The sequence below is a fragment of the Perissodus microlepis genome, chromosome 2 (genome assembly GCF_051167445.1).
Source record: "Perissodus microlepis isolate ML-2025 ecotype Zambia chromosome 2, ASM5116744v1, whole genome shotgun sequence".
NCBI lineage: Eukaryota > Metazoa > Chordata > Actinopteri > Cichliformes > Cichlidae > Perissodus > Perissodus microlepis.
The window spans coordinates 25,208,683-25,226,627 of NC_140462.1; the positions used below are offsets into that span (position 1 = coordinate 25,208,683).

At 46.1% G+C, this 17,945-nt stretch overlaps 1 protein-coding gene and 1 non-coding gene across 3 annotated transcripts; both read right to left on the reverse strand.

Annotated features, from left to right (window-relative positions):
* Window positions 1–1,746: 1,746 nt before the first annotated feature.
* Window positions 1,747–17,676, reverse strand: maml1 (mastermind-like transcriptional coactivator 1). Of its 2 annotated transcripts, none has more exons than XM_084953301.1 (6): window positions 17,308–17,676; window positions 16,253–16,729; window positions 9,091–10,377; window positions 7,621–7,845; window positions 7,329–7,440; window positions 1,747–5,878 (listed from the first exon to the last, which is right to left on the reverse strand). In XM_084953301.1, the coding sequence occupies exons 2-6, from the start codon at window positions 16,577–16,579 to the stop codon at window positions 4,908–4,910; spliced, it is 2,922 nt and encodes a 973-aa protein (XP_084809427.1). In that variant the 5' UTR covers window positions 16,580–16,729; window positions 17,308–17,676; the 3' UTR covers window positions 1,747–4,907. The 2 variants fall into 2 exon arrangements, with proteins under 2 accessions (XP_084809427.1, XP_084809432.1); XM_084953306.1 differs by having other exon boundaries at window positions 16,253–16,547; window positions 17,308–17,675.
* LOC146392785 (small nucleolar RNA SNORD36) lies at window positions 15,322–15,398 on the reverse strand. Its single transcript, XR_014797247.1, has one exon. It is a non-coding gene; the product is annotated as a small nucleolar RNA SNORD36 (small nucleolar RNA).
* Window positions 17,677–17,945: the final 269 nt, after the last annotated feature.

Genomic DNA, 17,945 nt, shown 5'->3' on the forward strand with positions numbered 1-17,945 from the left:
AATGTGAAACACAAACATGTAGTTAAGCCCAAAATGAGTCCTCCTCCTCTCTTGTAAACCACAAACTGAACAGTAATGTAACAACACTCACCTGTTCACTAAAGTAAAACGTCACTACCTGAGCACAGGTAACAGGGCGAGGGAGTAAACCTGTGGGGCCGGACTGAAACGCCTGATAGGACTGTAGTTTCCTGACAGTTCCCTCGGGCTCTTTTCTAATAATAACCAGTTTTTGTTTCCTCCAAGAGACCGCTCACTAGAAGCGATGGAATCAGAAAGGTTCAGGTTTGTTTATACCTGTAAGTCTGCAGTAGATGAATCATCTGTCCTTACAGCACATTTTCAGAGGAGACTGTTACAAGCCCAGGAGTTGATGTACTTTATTAGGTACCTGTTCTGGTCAAATTGGACTTCATTGTTTATTTAGAGTACAGCAGAGCTGCAGAGAGCAAGTCAGGAGGATGTTACCTGTCAATAACCCAGCAGCAGCCCGTGTTTAGTTTTAATATTGTTACAAAGGAATGTAAATCAGCGATTTATTGGACTGTAAACTGTTTTATTGTTAGATTTACCTTTAGGTGAGAGGAAGAAAGTTATAAACTTTTCTAAAGCTTCTAAAGTAGCTTCTGCTTTGCCCAATTAATTGAATCATTAACTGTAATGAAAAGTAACAGTTAACAGGATTAATATCACTGTAAACATGGCTTGAATAGGATGGCTGCCACTACACTGAAGTGACAAATCTGTCCACCACTCTGGGGTTTGTGTACCTGCTGATTGTGTGTCTGTGTGATTGCTTTCTGCCTGTAATACTTAAACAGCTTAAAGTAAATTCCACTGGCTTTATACAGTTAAGAGTCTGAAACACTGTGTGCAGCTGCTCCTCTCTTCTGCCTCAGATTCGATAACTAAAGGGTCGACCCCAAAACTGGTGTCTTATATTAAAAACTGTGGTTTGACAACAAAGTCATCCAGTTAAATTGCTTCCAACATGCTGCTACAGGTAACGCTGTAGTGTGAACCCAGCTGAACTGAGGTATGAAAAAGTGAAAATTAATGTGTTTGCAGCAGCATAACCCGTTAACTGCAAGGTGCTGCATGCGTGACATGGCTGGGGGCTGAAAGTCTGACTCTAGAAAACTTTGTATACTAGGGTCACATCAGAGGCAGCTAATACAGAGCCTAAAAATACAATTTAAAATGTATTATTTGTTATGATGTCTGTTATGAGCAGACAACACCGGTTCACCCTTGAGTATGGAGTCTTTTTATGCTTGAATAATTCAAAGAGTTTACAAAACAAAAAAAAACAAACAAAAATCTTCTCTGAAAATGGTCAGGTACAAGGATTGGACTGAAAATGACTGAAAAAGCAACTAATGACCAAGACTTGACTCAAGACTTTTGCACAGCAATGTATGAGAAGGTGCGAGCATTTGTCACTGCTCATCGCAGTGACTGAGGATGGTGCTGGGTCTGATGAGCAGTGCTACGAGGTGGTGGCCTATGACACCATTAACAACCACCTATAACAGTCATGAGATCGCACCTCGGAAGAGTCCCCACTCACACCTTGATCCACGTGACCTTGAATAAGAGGCGAAACAGCTTCATGAACTAGAAAGAGCTTCATTTCATTTCCATGATGGAGGACGGAAAACCTCCACAGAAAACTCAGGTCGTCTCATTTAGTGAATGTGTTGAATCAGGTCTAGAGAATTCACACAGACAGAAACACACAGGCAGCAGCTTTCTAAAGAACTATATTTACATAATACTCTTGTTTTACAGAGAACCATATCAAAAGTATAAAATACTTACAAAACATCCGCTGCAATATATAAAAATAACATCTATCTTCTCCAGATCATTAGGAAAGGCATACATACAAAAAATATATTTATAGACATTTACACAGAGCCTGTTTACAACATTTAACCCAGAAAACCCCGGGAGACCGAGCGAGGCTGGAAGTCGAAGGCAGGCCCAGGGATTGGCAGCGATTTGAATGGAAACACGAAACCATCCCCGAGCGACCGATCGGCGACAAAAACAGGAACAGCGCTGCCGCGAGGACACGCAAACATGGACAACAGTACAGTAGATAGGACGACCGGGTCACCGCTCCACTTTCAACGTGGCGACCCGGCCGGAGTTCCACCTTGCAGAGAACCGTCAGAACGGTTCATTCTGATTAACGCCGGCGGTGACAACTGTGTGGACACAACGGAAGATTCATCAAATGCAGATGACGCAGCTTGAAGTCTCTGAATGAAAGGAACGCCAACGCCGCGTCCCCAGCACGGAGTCTGAGCAACCTGACCGAGCCCAACGACTGCAGGGATGTTTAGTTCACATTAAATTTCTATCTTAAAACAAAGCGTCAAACTGTCACATGGAAATGTTTCGATTTTATTTTTATTTACTTTATATTTCTATCTTAAATCACATCCAGGTGAGAGCAGTGGGATCTAAATCCCGAGGCCAAATTTTCTTGTACATATGAAGCAGGTGTAAGACGTGGGTGAAAACTATTTTTACTTGAATTCTGCCTTAAATAAAAGGACTGAAATTCTTCAGACTGGCAGGGCATTTTACTCTGAATTTGGACTCTCGGGCTTTTCTATCAGCCTTCAGACCACTGTCTGTCAGACCACACACAGGGCAAAATGTCTTGATTAAAGGGCACAAGTTTCCTGTGTTTTCCATGTTTTTCCGCTCAGAAACGCAGCTTTAGAGGAGGCGATGGATGATTTCTCTGCAGGTTCTCGTCAGGCTGAATCACAGAATAACATTATGAGTGACTTAAAGGCATCGCGGTTCAGTGCGCCTGTTTGTTTGGACTCTGCGCATTCACCTGGAGGTTCAAGTGCTGGACTCCGCGACAGAAACTTTCCGATTCCTGCTGCTCATTTCCCGGCGGCTTGTTACGTTTTTAAAGGACCATTTCTCTGTTTTTTTTCCCCTCGATTTATGAAATCTGCTGGAATATCTGTGAGCCTCCAACAACCAGCTGGCCTTAAATTTAACACATGACATTCCATAGGGGGAAAAAAAGGCTCGATATACCAGCAGCTCATTTACCTAAACAAAGAAAGCGCTATTGTTAAGTTATTTAAATGTTTATGGAGAAAATCATTTCCCTACAGTATGAAAATCACCCGGCTCGACCTGTACAACCAGAAACAAACACATGTTGATTCAGTCCTAAAAATAAAAAAACAAAACAGACATCCAGCTGAAACCCCCCCCCCCCAAAAAAAAACAGAGGGATGGTCCTTTAATGTGACTTAATGCTAACGTGGCGGTCGAAGGCAAGGACTGCGGGTTCAGTAGTAATCTTACTGCTGTTTTCGTGCATGCACACAGTTTGTTTGTGTTTACCGTTGACTCGTGTGCAGGTGTTTAGATTTACACTCCTGGTGGAAGAGAACAGAAAGTCTCAGAAACCAGTTTAATCAGTTCAGGCTACTTCACAACAATCAGGAAACCTTCAGGCAAAGGATCACAAACACTTTCAGTCTTTATACGGGGAAAAATTAAACCGAGCTTCAACGCTCTGATTTCATTTCCTTTAAAAACAGCTGATCCAGTATCAGGTGGTGGGTTTTTCAGGCTATGACCTGAATCTCGTCTGGCTGCTCTCGGAGCGCCAGTTAGTTCTTGTCCCGTTCATCAGCAGATATGCTCTGATGTTTATCACGTAATGTCCTCCAAATGTGCAATAAAAGGTCGAACACCACACAGCAGCCAATGTTTGGCCCACACCTGACTCTGAAAATCAGCATCTGTCTCTGTTGTGCCAAAGTTAGCCCAGATTAGGCCCAAACACGCCTGCTATGTGCTGATTTCATTCCATAAATTTAGAAAGTTTGAGGACAGAAGCTGATTAGTGCCATCCTGCAGGGACGACAGCAGCTTAAAAGAAGGTGGCGATCGTTTTAGAACCAATTCTTAATATTTATGTAAAAGTCCACTTTTTTTTACTCCATAAAAACCCCAATCTGCATTTTAAAACTGGTTTTATTTGTATAGTGCATCCAAGTCCAGAATGGAAGCTGATGTCAGGACTGCAACAGTAATTTTTTAAATGTTTTTTTTTGAGGACTTTTCTACCAGGAGTGTTTTTACACACCGAGCGCTTCATTAATCTGCTTATCTGAACGGAGCCTTCGAGGACCGCGTGGAGATGTTTAACGACAATTTTCACTCAAAACGACAATACGATCAGTTTCATAGTGGACTATCCCATCACTCTTATTTTGAAAGGTCAGTCACTGCCCCAGCCGTTCCTGTCGTGTTTCCCACAGACTCGCTCAGCTGCTTTCCAGAGACTCCATCACCTCATCTCATATGGATGCCTGCGGATCACCGCTGATGTGGGCAGATGTTCTGAAGCTGCGGTGAGCTGGGAGGTCATGCCACCTTGAACCTGAAGCAGGTTTAGCAAGGTCACCGCGGCTTCAGAGCAAGAGGACAGCCAGCTGCAGTCTGAACAGCGGGATGAGGAACTTCCTGGAAAGGCAGCTGGTTTTCTTACTCTATTATTTAAATATTTATTGATCTAATGAAGAAAGTGTGGTGTTCCCACCCGTGAATTCAGTCTGATCTGTGGGAAACCCCGGAGGAGCTCAGCTGCACGGATCAGCTGACTCAGCTGAATTGCAGAGCCTCCGAGCAGGAATGTGGCCGCTTACAGGAGCTCTGAACACTTTGTGTTTCTTCATCGTGCTGCAACGATTCAACGGCCAGTCTGTGCGTGTGCGGTGCTGACAGGCTTCTCTCTGACAGCGTGAGAACGTGACGCGGTCGCCAGCCTTCTGCGACTAACGCTAACACGTGGCGGCAGCAGGAAGTGGTCGGCGGCTCACTCTGCAGGCTTCATGTGTGTGCGTGCGTGCGTGAGACTAGTGGTGGTTGGCGAGCAGTTCGTCCAGGTCGGCCATCCACTCCTGCGTGTTCTGTCCTTTCAGCAGCGAGTCCACCAGGTCGCTCTCCGCAGGGAAACTCCCTGACGCCACGTTGTATCCGAATGACACCTGATGCTGCTGCTGACTCACTGTTTGGCTCACCTGGTATCCTTGGTTACACTGTAGTCCCTGGCGACCGTTGCCTTGAGGCTGTCCGAACGCTGCCAGGTTGGGGAGTACGGCCTGGTTCTGGGGGCCCTGCTGCTGATTGGTCATTGGCTGGCCCTGTCTTTGGGGGTTGGGCAGTGCCCTCTGCTGGGGTGCTGCCATGTTTGTCTGCATCATTTGTTGTCCGGGATTCAGACCACCCATCGGACGTCCACCTGGGTTTCCGCCAAAGGGGGCGGAGCCGGATGGCATCTTGGGGATGCAAGGCTGCTGCTGCGGCGGCATGTGGAAGGCATTGGGGGGGCCGCTGAAGGACAGGCCTGCATTACTGGAAGGCGGCTGGTTGACGAGCTGCTGCTGCCAGGCGGTGCTCTGACCGCCCGGCATGCCACCCCCCATGTTGCCCTGCATGGAGGCCGGGAGACGGGCAGCTCCGGCCACATGAGGCTGCTTCAACATAGCTGCATTGGGCGGCGTCTTCAGGTGCTGCTGCTGAGGCAGGAGGTTGTGCCCGTACGGAGCGCTCATGGTGGTGTTCAGAGACGTCTGGCGCTGCAGACTGGGTTGCTGGGCCAGGTGGTTGGGGTGCATGCTCATGGTGTTGTAGAGGACGTCCACGCCGGCTCCACCCCCCTGACTAATGTCAGCCTGACTCACTGTCGGGGGCGGGGCTACGCCACCTGCTGGACCACCACCCTGACCCATGTTCATGCTCATCATGCCCTGGTTCTGAGGGAACATACGGGACCCGGGGGCGGGGCCTCCCATGGAGCTGACACTGCCCATTGGCTGAGAGGAAGCTAAACAAAACCAGAAGAACAGAAGAAAACAACAATCAGGAAAACGTGCGTCAAAATCTTTTTTCAGAGTGGGCCACATAAGTGGGTCGGCCCCAGTGAAGCTCCTTAGTCGCACATTTAATCCCTAAGATCTCGTAATAGAAAACATAAAAGAATTTTGTTTGTCCCCGTAACTCTAACCCTGCTGGAGCTGAACCGCTGATCTGTTCAGCTACTTTCATTTCCCATTCAAATGAGCGGCATTTACACAGTCAGGGTGAACCCACAGAAACCAAACTCACTCTGGTTTCACTTGTCCAGGTATAAAACACAGCCGCTCGGAAACTTTTAGAACAAACACATTTTTAAAGATATTCACCATAAATCTGTGGTCACATGTTAAATATGAATGAAGGTGAAACCTGTAAAAACGCAGGCTGTGTTTTTATTTCCATGAGGACACTCGTCACTTTGGAGACCAGACGGTCACGAAATCCTGAACTTTGATAAAAACTCTGCTGGTTTTACAAGGTCCTGATTCTGGCTTCTCTGTTGGCTCCCTGAATGTTTTAGAGGTCATTTTAACATTTAATCTTTTGTGTGCTACGACTTTCTGCAGTAACAGATCATACCATTTTTAACGGGCTTTATCCTAAGGCCGGAAAACAGAACGAACCTCTGAACTGTGCGTCTCCATAAACTTGATCATATTGGAAGCTTCAGCTTCAGCCGCCCGAGCTGCAATCTTACGGTCTTTACCCGGTTAAGGTTTATGTTTGATGCCGGATTTGTTTGTTCTGTGTTTTTTTTAAACTGGAATTTTCCCATTGGTCAATGATCAACTCTGCATTTTGAACCTTGAAATTATTCTTGAAAAAAAAAAAAGCATGTTTTCAAAACATTTCATGGTCCGATCTTTCGAAGCACACGCACAACTTATACCCAAGTGTCGGCACTTTGATCCTCCTTCCTCCCGCGGATGAGGAAGGATACCAAACCAAAAAGTCCCATACCAATCCCATACCAAAAAGTTGCAGAACACACATTCAAATAACTCCTACTTCCTGTTATGATTACTTAAGTGCTTTTTTGGTACTTAATAATTGTGTTAAATTCTGCATTGCAAGGTGTCTGCTTCTTATATTTTGTGGCCTTTGATTTTGTGATTCTGAACTGAATCACAAAGCATTCATTATGAAATAAATAAAGCAAAGTAATAAAAAAAAGTCCCAGGAAAGGCTGTGATCCTGCTCAGGAGCGTTTCATCTTTTTCCACCTTTTTCTTTCAAAAAAATAACCACTTTTTTGTCTTCTGTGTATTCTCCCTGAACAACCACATGGGGCAGTAATGAGCTCATTCCACATGTGAAGAAGCAGTGGGCAGTTTTTTAGAGTTACAGCTCTGTCACAGAGGTATTCATGCCTGAGAGACCTGAGAAATGCATTGTGTGAACACTTCCTGTAGGCGTACCTGTAAACTGGTTGGCCGGCTGCTGTGGGTAAGGGTTCTGATTGGCTGTTGTTCCCGACTGGTCCTGGTACTGTGGAGGAGGTCGGGTCAGGTGTCGCTGCCGCTGCTTCTCCTGCACAGACACATGGAGAGGGTTACTGTGTGGGCTTCAGATTTAGGACAGACGCGAGGTGTAACTCATTATCACGTGGCCACTGAAGGTGAGCAGTGCAATGACAATAACGGAATAAACTGACCCTCTCAGCGTTCAAGCAGGTTGGAAATGTTGGAACCACCTGCAGATGAGTCGTACCTGTTCGGCTAAAATCTGCTGCTGCCTCTGAATGTACTGCTGCTGTTTCTGCTGCTCCAGGATCTGCTGCTGATGATGTTGTTGCTGTTGTTTCCTCGCTGCTGCCTCTTTACTGGTCATGTACGCGTTACCGTGGTTACCCGGCATGGCGTTGTTTCCAGGCTTGGACGTCATGGCGTTTGTGGGCCCCGGGCCGTGTGGAGGAGCAGGGTAGCCGTTCTGATCCTGCAGATGAAGTTTTGTGTTTTGTTACTGAAGAAGAAGCGACACTTTTTTTTCTCTGCTCTAAAAAAAGCTTCATGTGACTTTGGTAACAGCGTCAGGCAGTTCTTCGAGCAAAAAGTTTAACCAGAACATCTCATAGGTTACCTGCTGCAACATTCTCGTTTAATAACTTCAACCACTTGTTGAGCGATCCTTCCATTCAGAAACTTACCGGTCTTGTCTGTATGAAAACACAAAACTGTTTTTCTTTGTAAAGCTCCTGATTTCAGATCTTTAAAGTGGTGAAGTTATACGGATATTTTTGAGTTGATTAATATTGTGTGTTCATTCGTCTGATTCTATGCTGGGATCATTTAGGTGTCTCCTAAAGTCCTCTTGACAACAATCTTTATATCTGAAATTATGGAACTTGTCTTAAAAGCCTCCGAAAACCAGCCACCATTTCTACAGCCTAGTAATGCTGTTCCTTCCTGACCAGCTGTCCTTGAACAGCACATTTTACTTTCAAGAATGAAATAAAAGCAAAATAAATTAAAATAAACTTCATCTTGGTTAAAACAACATTTACAGACTAAGTGGGACAGCTTTCAAATGTGATGATCAGAGGGCAGTGGTTCTGAAATCCTCACTAACTATAAATGTAATTTTAGTTTTTGACAACACTACTAATTGTTCATTTTTCACTGCACAGAATTTACCTGAAGGCCTGCTAGTGCCCCCTTGAGGCTGAGGAGGGAACTACAGGCTCATGATGGCTCTACTGCTGAGAATGCATGGTGCACCCTGAGGGGGGAGCTACAGGAAAGGTTATTCCATTCAGGAAGACGTATCCTTGAAATTAGCTGGGAATGTTCATCTTTGAACAAAATGCAGACAGACAGCAGCGCAGGAACAGTGTGTCCTGTCTGCTGAGAGGAAAAGTACAGGCAGGAGCGGCTAAATTTAAATACACAGACAGGGACAGAGGGGGGAGGGTGGGGGTATAAAGTATGAAAGGCTGCTTTGTCATGGCCTCCCTCCCTCCCTCCCTCCGTCCGTCCACCCCCCCGTGGGAGGGTTAGCAACCAGCTGCTCGACCCAAACAAACACTAACAAGCTGAACAAAAGGCTGCTGCCCGATTTTACCCCCCCCCCCCCCCCCAATTCCAGTGAGGAATATGGGGGGGATTTAAGTTTTTCTGTCAGTGTTGCTCTAAATCAAGTTCGGATCACGTGTGATGGCTGTGTCTCGTGGGTGCTTCTCACCTGTGGGTGTGGCATATGAGGCCGGTAGGGCTTCTCTTTGCGGCACTGCTGCTGGATGAGTGAAAGCAGGCCCACCTTCTGGTTCTGGTTAGTGGGTCGCGGTGGTCCGGGCCCCGCCTCATAGTGCGACAGAGGTTTGGTGTTGTTGTAGTTCAGCATGACGGCCGGGGCCTGAGCACCTGCTGCTGGCGCGTGGCTGAGAGGCGGCCCTGAAGTCGGGTGACCCAGCATGTTGGGGTGTCCGGCGGAGCCCGGCATGAAGCTGCTGGCACCCGCCTTTGGAGAGGCCTTGTTGGGCTGACTGGATATCACCAGCTGCTTCTGGGCATTGGGATTGAAATCCTGTGAGTAAAGGGAGTTACTTGTGGATTTGTCCATACCAAATGCACTCGCTTGTGAGCTTTGAGAGGTATTGGGCATCTGGGACCATGGAGAGGGGTGGTTGGGGTGGTTGGGGAACTTGGCTCCTGGCTGCTGCTGCTGCTGCATATGTCTGTGGAGGTGCTGGACTCTCTGCTGCCGGACAGCCAGTTCCTGGAGCTGCTGGGCAGGGGACAAGTCTTTGGGCCCCTGAGGGAGGAGGTGGTTGGGTGGAGGCTGGATTTGCCTGGGAGGAGCAGGCTGGGAGGTGGGAAGAGCTGGGGAAGAGGCAGAGGAGGAGGCGACAGGGGAGCTAGTGGGATGAGGAGGAGCAGTCCCGGAAGGCGTGGATCTGACTTGGGGGGAGCCGGTGCGAGAATCCTGCTCGAAGACGGCAGAGGGTGGGGAAAACTCCGCCTTCACGCTCACCAAATCTGGAGGAAGTAAACCCTGGGAAGACTGTCCCCCCCCTCCTGCCCCTCCCCCGACAGCACCACCACCAACCTGAGTGGCTGCCAGTTCCAGAGGGTCTTTGCGGTCCTCAAAGCCATCGTTGAGGATCTCCTGGATGTCTTCGTAGTCCACAGGGAAGTTCAGCTCCTCCATCAGCTCTGTCCACTCCTGTTCGTTCAGTTCAGGGAACAGGCTGTTGTTGCCAACCGGGGGTGGCATGATGGGGAGGATGTCGTCTGGCTCCTGCTTCATCTCTTTTGGATGGAAGTCTGGACCCGGCTCTCTGCCACCGTCCACCGACTCGCACATGGGCCCGTTAGAGTTGCTGATATCTGGCTTGGAGTCGAGCGGGGAACCGGCGGTAGCGCTGTTGTCCTGGCAGCCTTTCTGGCTCGACGGGAAGCTTTCATAACTGTTGACCTGTCCTCGCAGGTCAGGGGGACTGAGGCTCTCCAGCTTCCTCTTTAGAGTCTCCTGCAGTTGGAACGACAAAAAGAAGCATCAAGAGTTACTCTAAGCAAAACCCCAGACGGTTCAAACCTCAAAGTGAACCTCTGAGTTTAAAAAACAAACAAACACATAATTTACAAAACAAGGACTATTTATATCTGTAAAAAATACATTACTACATTTTATCTGACCCAGACCCAGCATGTAACACAGGTTCTGAATTCTGACCGGCTGACAAATAAAGTAAAAAAAAAAAAAAAAAGTGCCACTTTGTTTGGGAAAATAAAACCTAAATCAACGAAAGGCTTTAAATAAAATATTCTAACACAAGGCTGAAAGAGGAGGGCAGGGGTGATTTGGGAATGACCAAGTTACCAAAACCTTTGTTGCACAAAAACAGGATATAACATAAATAATACTTTGTGGTGCATTAGAAACTGATACCCTGTTCAACTGCTTCTGTTTTTTGTGTAATTTGAATTCTTTCTCACTTTGGTATCATCACCATCAGTAGGCACACGCGCAGCTGAGCTGCAGGGGGTGTGCAGCAGAGAGACGGGTGCTGCTAAAATCACCGGCAGGCCGGCTTACATAAGGATATAAAGGGCAGTCGGCAGGTCTGACGGCTGCGTTCTGTCGGCAGCTCGACTCGCCCGATCGCAGCACGTCAGCTGATCCTCACACTGCGTGATTGCCAAACGCTCTGAACACCTGCGGTACCCGTGATGACGAGCAGGCAGGTGGACACAAGCTCCAAAGCGCCTCCTGCTCTGGAAAGTCAAACAACAGTAATGTGACACCGCTCCTCAAACCGGCTCTCAGCGTCCCTAACAGCTTGCAGGTTGTGCATGATATCATGAACTTTTCCTTTAAACCTTTTTTTGTTGCATATGTGACATTCCAGAACATTAACAAATAAAACTTTTACTACCAAAAGCAGGAAAAAACATCTATTAGCATATTTGGGCCGACTTTAAAAGCAAAAGTGGCCCCTGTGTGTGAGCAGATTTATTAAACCAAAATTACTCTGATAAAAGAAAAAGCACCCTCTGAAGTCTGTCATCATTACTAATTTCCAGGTTTAAACTCTTCTTCAGTTTCCAAAGATCATCCAGAGCACCCATGAAAACGAGGATTTCCAAAGTTTAACCATTTTCAAGTCTGCAGGAAGTTAGCTCACTTGTTTCCATCTAAAGATGAGACATTAACCCTCTCCATGATAAGAAAGAATACTAAACAGCAGCCATGTTTGTAGGGTTACTGAAGGTGGGCTAACGCAAAAGACGCTGAAATCAAACCAAACTTCAGTGAGAAGAATAGCACAGATGATCTATCCACAGCACAAGTTTAGTCATTAATGTGCTGCTGTGTGATTACTCGCAGTGAAAAATACCTGACCCTCAGCTTCATGTCCACATTGAAACCTTAGTTTGCCTCAGAGTCACTCTGATGTTTGGCATCAGGGAAACTAGGGGCTGAAGATACATCTCAAGGTTTTAAAAACGGAGCTTAAAGACGCGGTGCACATGAATCGTGCTGATAAAAACCCAAAGAGGTCAATGATGACCGCTGATTATTATTAAGGGCTTATTTATATTAAATAAAATAAGATACAAAACATTACAACACCTTAAAAACAAAACAGCAGTCAAATATCCTACATCACCCGTTCTTTCCTTAACGTGTTCACAAAGTTCAGTGTCCACGCCGTCCGCCCAACGAGGTGACCGCCATTAACTGTCAGCTGTTATCCTGTTTATGGTCGCCTTATGGATATGACACCTAATTTCTCTGGGTTTTTAAATCAGAATGAGTTCCAACTACTTTTGTGTTTTTTGTTACTCAGGTTTTCTCATTTCCTTTCTTATATTCTGTCATCTTGTCCTAAATTTTAAGTAATTTGATTATTTTAGATGTACAGCTACTTTTTTTCAAATGCGTTATATAAACAAACTTGACTTTTACAGTCAAAGGGTTTAAAAAAATTGTTTTAAAAACGTCAAATAATCCACCTACTCCTCCTTCAACAAGTCCTCCGATTTTCGGAGTCAGTTTGTGCGATTGCGTCCATGCTAAGCATCTCGGCAGAGCTTCACCTAAGCGACGAGAACAAGGTGACAGACGGAGGCTGTGACTCACATCGTAAATCACTTTAAAAGTCAGTAAAGGCTTCTCAGTTTTATACTTGGAGAAAGCAAAGAGTTCATTGTTGTTTTTCGACCGTTTCTTGCCAAATGCTCTGGGAGTCGCTGAGTGTGGGGACTTTCCATCAGTAAATCGACTACATGTCGTCTCAGATGGATGAAAAAAATACACCTGGAGCATACACTGCACACATTAACCGTGTTCATAAACATTAAATACTGGTCATGATTCAGTGATGCGGGTCAGAACAGGAAGTTATGTCTGTGTAATTGTGCATCTCCGCCTGTGAATATTAGCACTTTGTTCACTGATGCAGGCGCGTGCTTTAAAAGTTTTTTTAAAATAGATTTATTTTAAAAAAAAATCAACGATCACACTGCTTTTAAAGGGTATTTTTTTCCTACAACAAGTCCTGGATCAAAACTTCACAGATGTAAAAGAGGCAGGGTTTAGCCTGCTCTGCACCCACTGGTCCAGCCTTTGCTTTCAGATGAGCAGCTTTGGCCTTCCTTTTCAAAAAAATCCCCAAAAACACGTCCTCGCCAAAAAATGCTGAGAATTTCCTGATTAGCCAGACTGAAGCCAAAGTGGCAGCATCCAAACATTCAGAGCAGCTTATCTCTGACTCCTCAACTCCTCCAGGGACCCTGACGCTTCTCCCGGAAGCTCTGAAAACAGTCTGAAGGCCTCACATTCACCTGTGTGGGCATGCCAACACTCTCGGTTGGTCATGGCATTTGAGGTGTGTGGCGGCATGTGTGCGCGCATCAGAATCTGAACACAGATAAGTTTCAGTTTCCTTCAGTCACGTTCGCCCACACACTCCCTCTGTTTATAAAACTCATGATGCCTTCACTGGTGTCCGAGTCAGACAGGCTTAACTTTTTTTTTTTTTTTTAAAGGCAACCATTTTCAGTTAATGGTTTTTATTCTTAGATTCTTCTGAGTAACTCTGCATGACCCTCAGTTCATAATAATCCTTCTTTGTCTAACACGAGCCTCTGTGAAGCTCATTAGTCCGAAATAAGATGCTTTAGCCCCTCCCCCTTCAGGAAAACTTCTTCCGTTTGGCAGGTGGGTGAGAGCGTATCCCCTCTCTGACATCATACCAATCAAAGTGTAAAACAAAACAAAACTGAAATCTACTAAACTGATACCTGAACTTCTGAATGACACATTTTGCCTCATTTACAGTTACTCTGCTCTGATCAGCTGACCAAACAAAGCACCTGTCGTACCGCAGGTGTACAAGTTTTTATGTTTCTGATGCTAATAAGACATTTAACAAAAATGAATATTATCTGCTTGAGTGACTCCCAGAAAACAGAGACAAGGTGACCACGTGAACGCCTTTAAACCTGAAATACAGGTCCCACTCCACCCATGTTGCTATGGTTACAGACCTGGAGTGAGACTAATGAGAGTCCTTTCACTGAGACAGCCTCGACTGTCAGGTAACAGAGTGATATAACGACACATGCTGACATTACAAATAACAGCAAGTCATCATTGTGCTCCTGGGCACAGACTCAAACTGCTTCTTTTAAACACAAATCTACGTCCCACCCTCTGACCTTCGTAACTAACAGTGACACTGCTGAAACTCCTAGGACGGTAATGGCCACTCTGTGCATTTTTTCTGAGAAAAAAGGATTGTTTCCAAATATTTACGGGGTGATTCATCCTGGAATTTTTGACTCAGCCTTTGCCACAAAATTCCGGACTATGGGCCCCATTTCTGTCGGTCTGCAAGTGTTTTAAGGGGAGAAATCCTGACTTCACAGAGTAACCACTTTAAACAGGTTCACTGGAGTTTAGTTTGTCCACAGTCAGCTGTTCAGGAACCAGCCCGACGTGTCTGATATCAGGCTGGCCAACATACTCTAGGTGAAACCATCCACAGCTCGCTTTCTGCTTTTAGATCACTGACGGTGTGACAGCCCTACAGCTTCTGCTCCATCATCATCATTATTACCATTATTGTTATTATTATTGTTATTATTATTATTATTGTTATTATTATTACTACAGATGAATTGCTTTTTTGGCCAAAAAATGCTTGACAACTTTTTTTTTTTTTTTTTAAATCAGGAGTGGTGAAAAATGTACCTTTTTTAAATGGGTGATATCACTGTGTGATAAACACAGTTTTATTGTTTGGTTTAAATATGACAAAGAGCAACATGACATGCAATTACTGTATGTTCTCTGACACCACATACAGGACACAGGAAGGAAGGAGAGAAGGACAACTAAATGTTTGTGTGACAGCCAATTAGAATACGATGCTCAGAACCCACAGGAAAGGATTCAAGCACAGAACACTTTCAGGTCCTGCTCCTGCTCGTTAACTGACGGACAGAAAAACGCTCAGAGGATCCGATTACACTGAAACATCAGTTCCTCTCTGACTCAGACTCTTATCAGCCAATGTGTTGTGAAAACACTCAGTTTCACTCAAAACTTCTACACGCACACTCGGTGACATCAGGGGGAGCCAGTTGTAGCCCCGCCTCCTCCCAGCCTTTGCTGAGCGAGGCATTTCCTAACAGCGGGAGTTTCCTCTGTGATGAGTCAGCAGTGGGGGGTGGGGGTGGGGGGTTCCTGCTCACACTGAGTCACCTCTCAGGGCTTTCGGGCCGCCTCACATTAATATATGAGGAAATATGAGAACACACACCCTGAGCCTCTACCGCAGCGTCACACCTTATTGATCCTGCATGTAAGCGATCAGCTGCAGGAAACTTCTGAGTGACTAAAACCTCTTCATTTCATCTAACCAGAAAACGGCTGACTGACAGGAAAACAAAAACTACACTGCTGTTTGTTCTCAGGAAGCTCATCTGATCTAAACCCTTCAAAAATCTTTCAGAAGAACAAATTTATTCCATCATCCACAGGCATTTTTAATTCAGCTCGAAATTACTGCAGAAAATGCAAATGGTCAAAGGTCAGAGCTGAGAGGTGCCTGGATTTTCAGAGGCGCTGAACAGAGAAGTTTGTCAAAGCGACCACAGGCAAACTTAGGGGAAATACGTCACATGACCACACAGCAACGCCACAACACACACACAAACACACGAGTGCAAGCAGCTTCACTGATCAGCAGCTTTGTCGTGGTCTCATGTTATTGATTTGGAATTTATCAATGGTGGTGATTAGAACAGACTGATTAACTGGGGTATTACACCTAGTGAGTGATTTCAGACTGAGGGGGTGAGGCTTGAAACACTGGCTCATTCTCAGCGCCTTAATCAATAAACTGATCAGCTGGGTATATTGTCTTTCAGCCACACCTGCCCATCATGAAGAAGCAGCTATTACCCCAAAAGAGTTTGTTTCACACCTGTAGACTTCTTCCAGTTACTTCCTTTCACAATAAAAGTCCTTGTTTTATGTACTGCTGATTGGCAGATTTCAAGATGTAACAAAAAACAAGGTTTCTTAAAGAAAAAATACAGTGAATCATTCATTCATTAAATGTTGGAAACAAGTTCTTTTAAAAAAATCTTACTAAAAAGAGTTGGACTTAACTGCGTTTTTGGTGTTAAACACCAATTAAAATAATGTTTGCAGGGATCTAATGAACATGGCAGGGAGTGATGCAGTCCCTGGCTAACTATGCTTATAAAAACGTGTGGAATGACACTGGTGGATGAATAAAGACTCTTCAGTATCAGTGCTGTTGTCTCTTGTTTGGACCCTCCAGCTGCTTATGTTGATTTTTATGAAACCTGTGGGTGTGCTCACTCACCAGGGTGCTGCTCCTGCTCTGCTCCCCCGTCGTCACCCCGCTCTCCCCGTGCTCCCCGCCGGTTCCTCCTCCGCCTCCCGGCGCTCTCTGCCCGGCCTGGTCGCCGCTGGGCTGGTGCTGCCGGTGCTTGTTGGACCGCTTGGCTTTGGACTGCAGGCAGCGCTGGTGCAGGGCGTAGGTCTGTTGCCGGTCCATCTCCTGCCGCTCCATCATCGCGGCCAAGTAGCGCTCCTCGCAGTTGTTGTGATGCTGCCGGAACTGCTCGATCCTCCGGCGGAGCCGCTCCATCACCTCGCTGCGTCGCGGTGTAACAAAATCCGCCATCATCAATAAAGCCTTGCAGTAAACTCCCGGCTCAGGTTTCGTCCATATATTGCTGAATCTGGCGTCTACACCCCCCCTCACCCTTTACAAAGACTCCGGTGCTGGCTCCATGGAGGCGGCCTTTGTGTTGCTAACGGCCTTCAGTCACACTCACTGCCGGAGAGGAGAGGTCAGGTTTTTGGGGGCAGCACCATCCAGCCTCCTCATCTACCTGGCCTTGTGTACAACAGCTCGTTTAATTAGCTGTGTAAAGCTACCGGAGTCCTGCTAGAGCCTATCTGGTCCTCCCTTTACTCTCCGAGCTGCCCCTGCCCTTTGCTCCTGATCATTTATACCCCAGTCTAAGAGACAGGCTAGTGCCTTCAAACTCACTCCCGCTGGGCTAACTTCGGCTAGCGCATTCCTCCACTCTAAATCAAAGCAGGAGCCTAAAAACCTCCCACCCCCACCCCCAGAAAATGAGTTAAGCGGAACCTGGTCTGGAGCTAGCCTCCGTCTCCTCGTCCACCTGCCCGTTACCGGCGGTGCTCCGCTCCCGACAGGCTCCTAACGGCTCCACAACTCCCCTCAAACTTTATTCTCCTCGGCTGATGGAGGTTAGCTCGGGTAGCATGGGATTAGCTGGCTGGCTAACAACTTGTCAGCTAATGGAAATAAAACTTCACGCGCTTGAAAACAAACTGCCAGACTTTCAGGACATCTGAAGCACAGTTAGAGTTAAAGTCACTTACTGTGAGAGTGCTGCTGTCCGCTCTCCTACAGCATCTGTCCCAGCATCTGTCCTCCGAACAGCTGATCCTCCCGCTAGCCGTTAGCCGCTAGCTACTAACGCTGTTTGGGGTTCGGCTAGCTAGCAAGATAGCTAGCCTGAAACGTTTAAATGAACCATCATACTTTAAAACTATCTCCCCAGAGTTACACCCAAGGATAATCTTTCCCTCGGCTGAGCCCACGCCCGAGATGAACTGTTTGGGAGCGAATTCCTGGGAAACAGTGGGATAAGAGTCCCTCTGCGCCTCTTCTATTGTTTTCCAACGAACAAGTTACACCGCCGCCATCTTGAAAACTTTCTCTTTTCCCCTCCTTCATCTGCGTTACAGGAATGTCCCCGCCTTTTCCGGTGACGGACAGTAGAAACAGCCAATCAGAAGATGAGACCGAGTGTCCCTCGCGTTTAAATCAATGACTGTAGAACAATACATAACAAACACACACGCGCACAGAGTGTACGATCGGTAAATCTGTTCAAGGGAGGGTTAGTGGGTTATTGTACCACAAAAAAAAAAACAAAAAGAAAAAGAAACCCAAAACAAATAAACTCAAATAAATTCACTTTTTAAATATTAATTTAATTTAACATGAATATAAT

Excerpts from the sequence above, each read along its gene's own strand:
- maml1 (XM_084953301.1), bottom strand. The coding sequence starts at position 16,579 with ATGATGGCGGATTTTGTTACACCGCGACGCAGCGAGGTGATGGAGCGG. Across the intron at positions 10,378-16,252 it reads AGAGCAGGAGCAGCACCCTG|GAGACTCTAAAGAGGAAGCT; the intron begins GTGAGTGAGCAC and ends TTCCAACTGCAG. Across the intron at positions 7,441-7,620 it reads AGCAGATTTTAGCCGAACAG|GAGAAGCAGCGGCAGCGACA; the intron begins GTACGACTCATC and ends GTGTCTGTGCAG.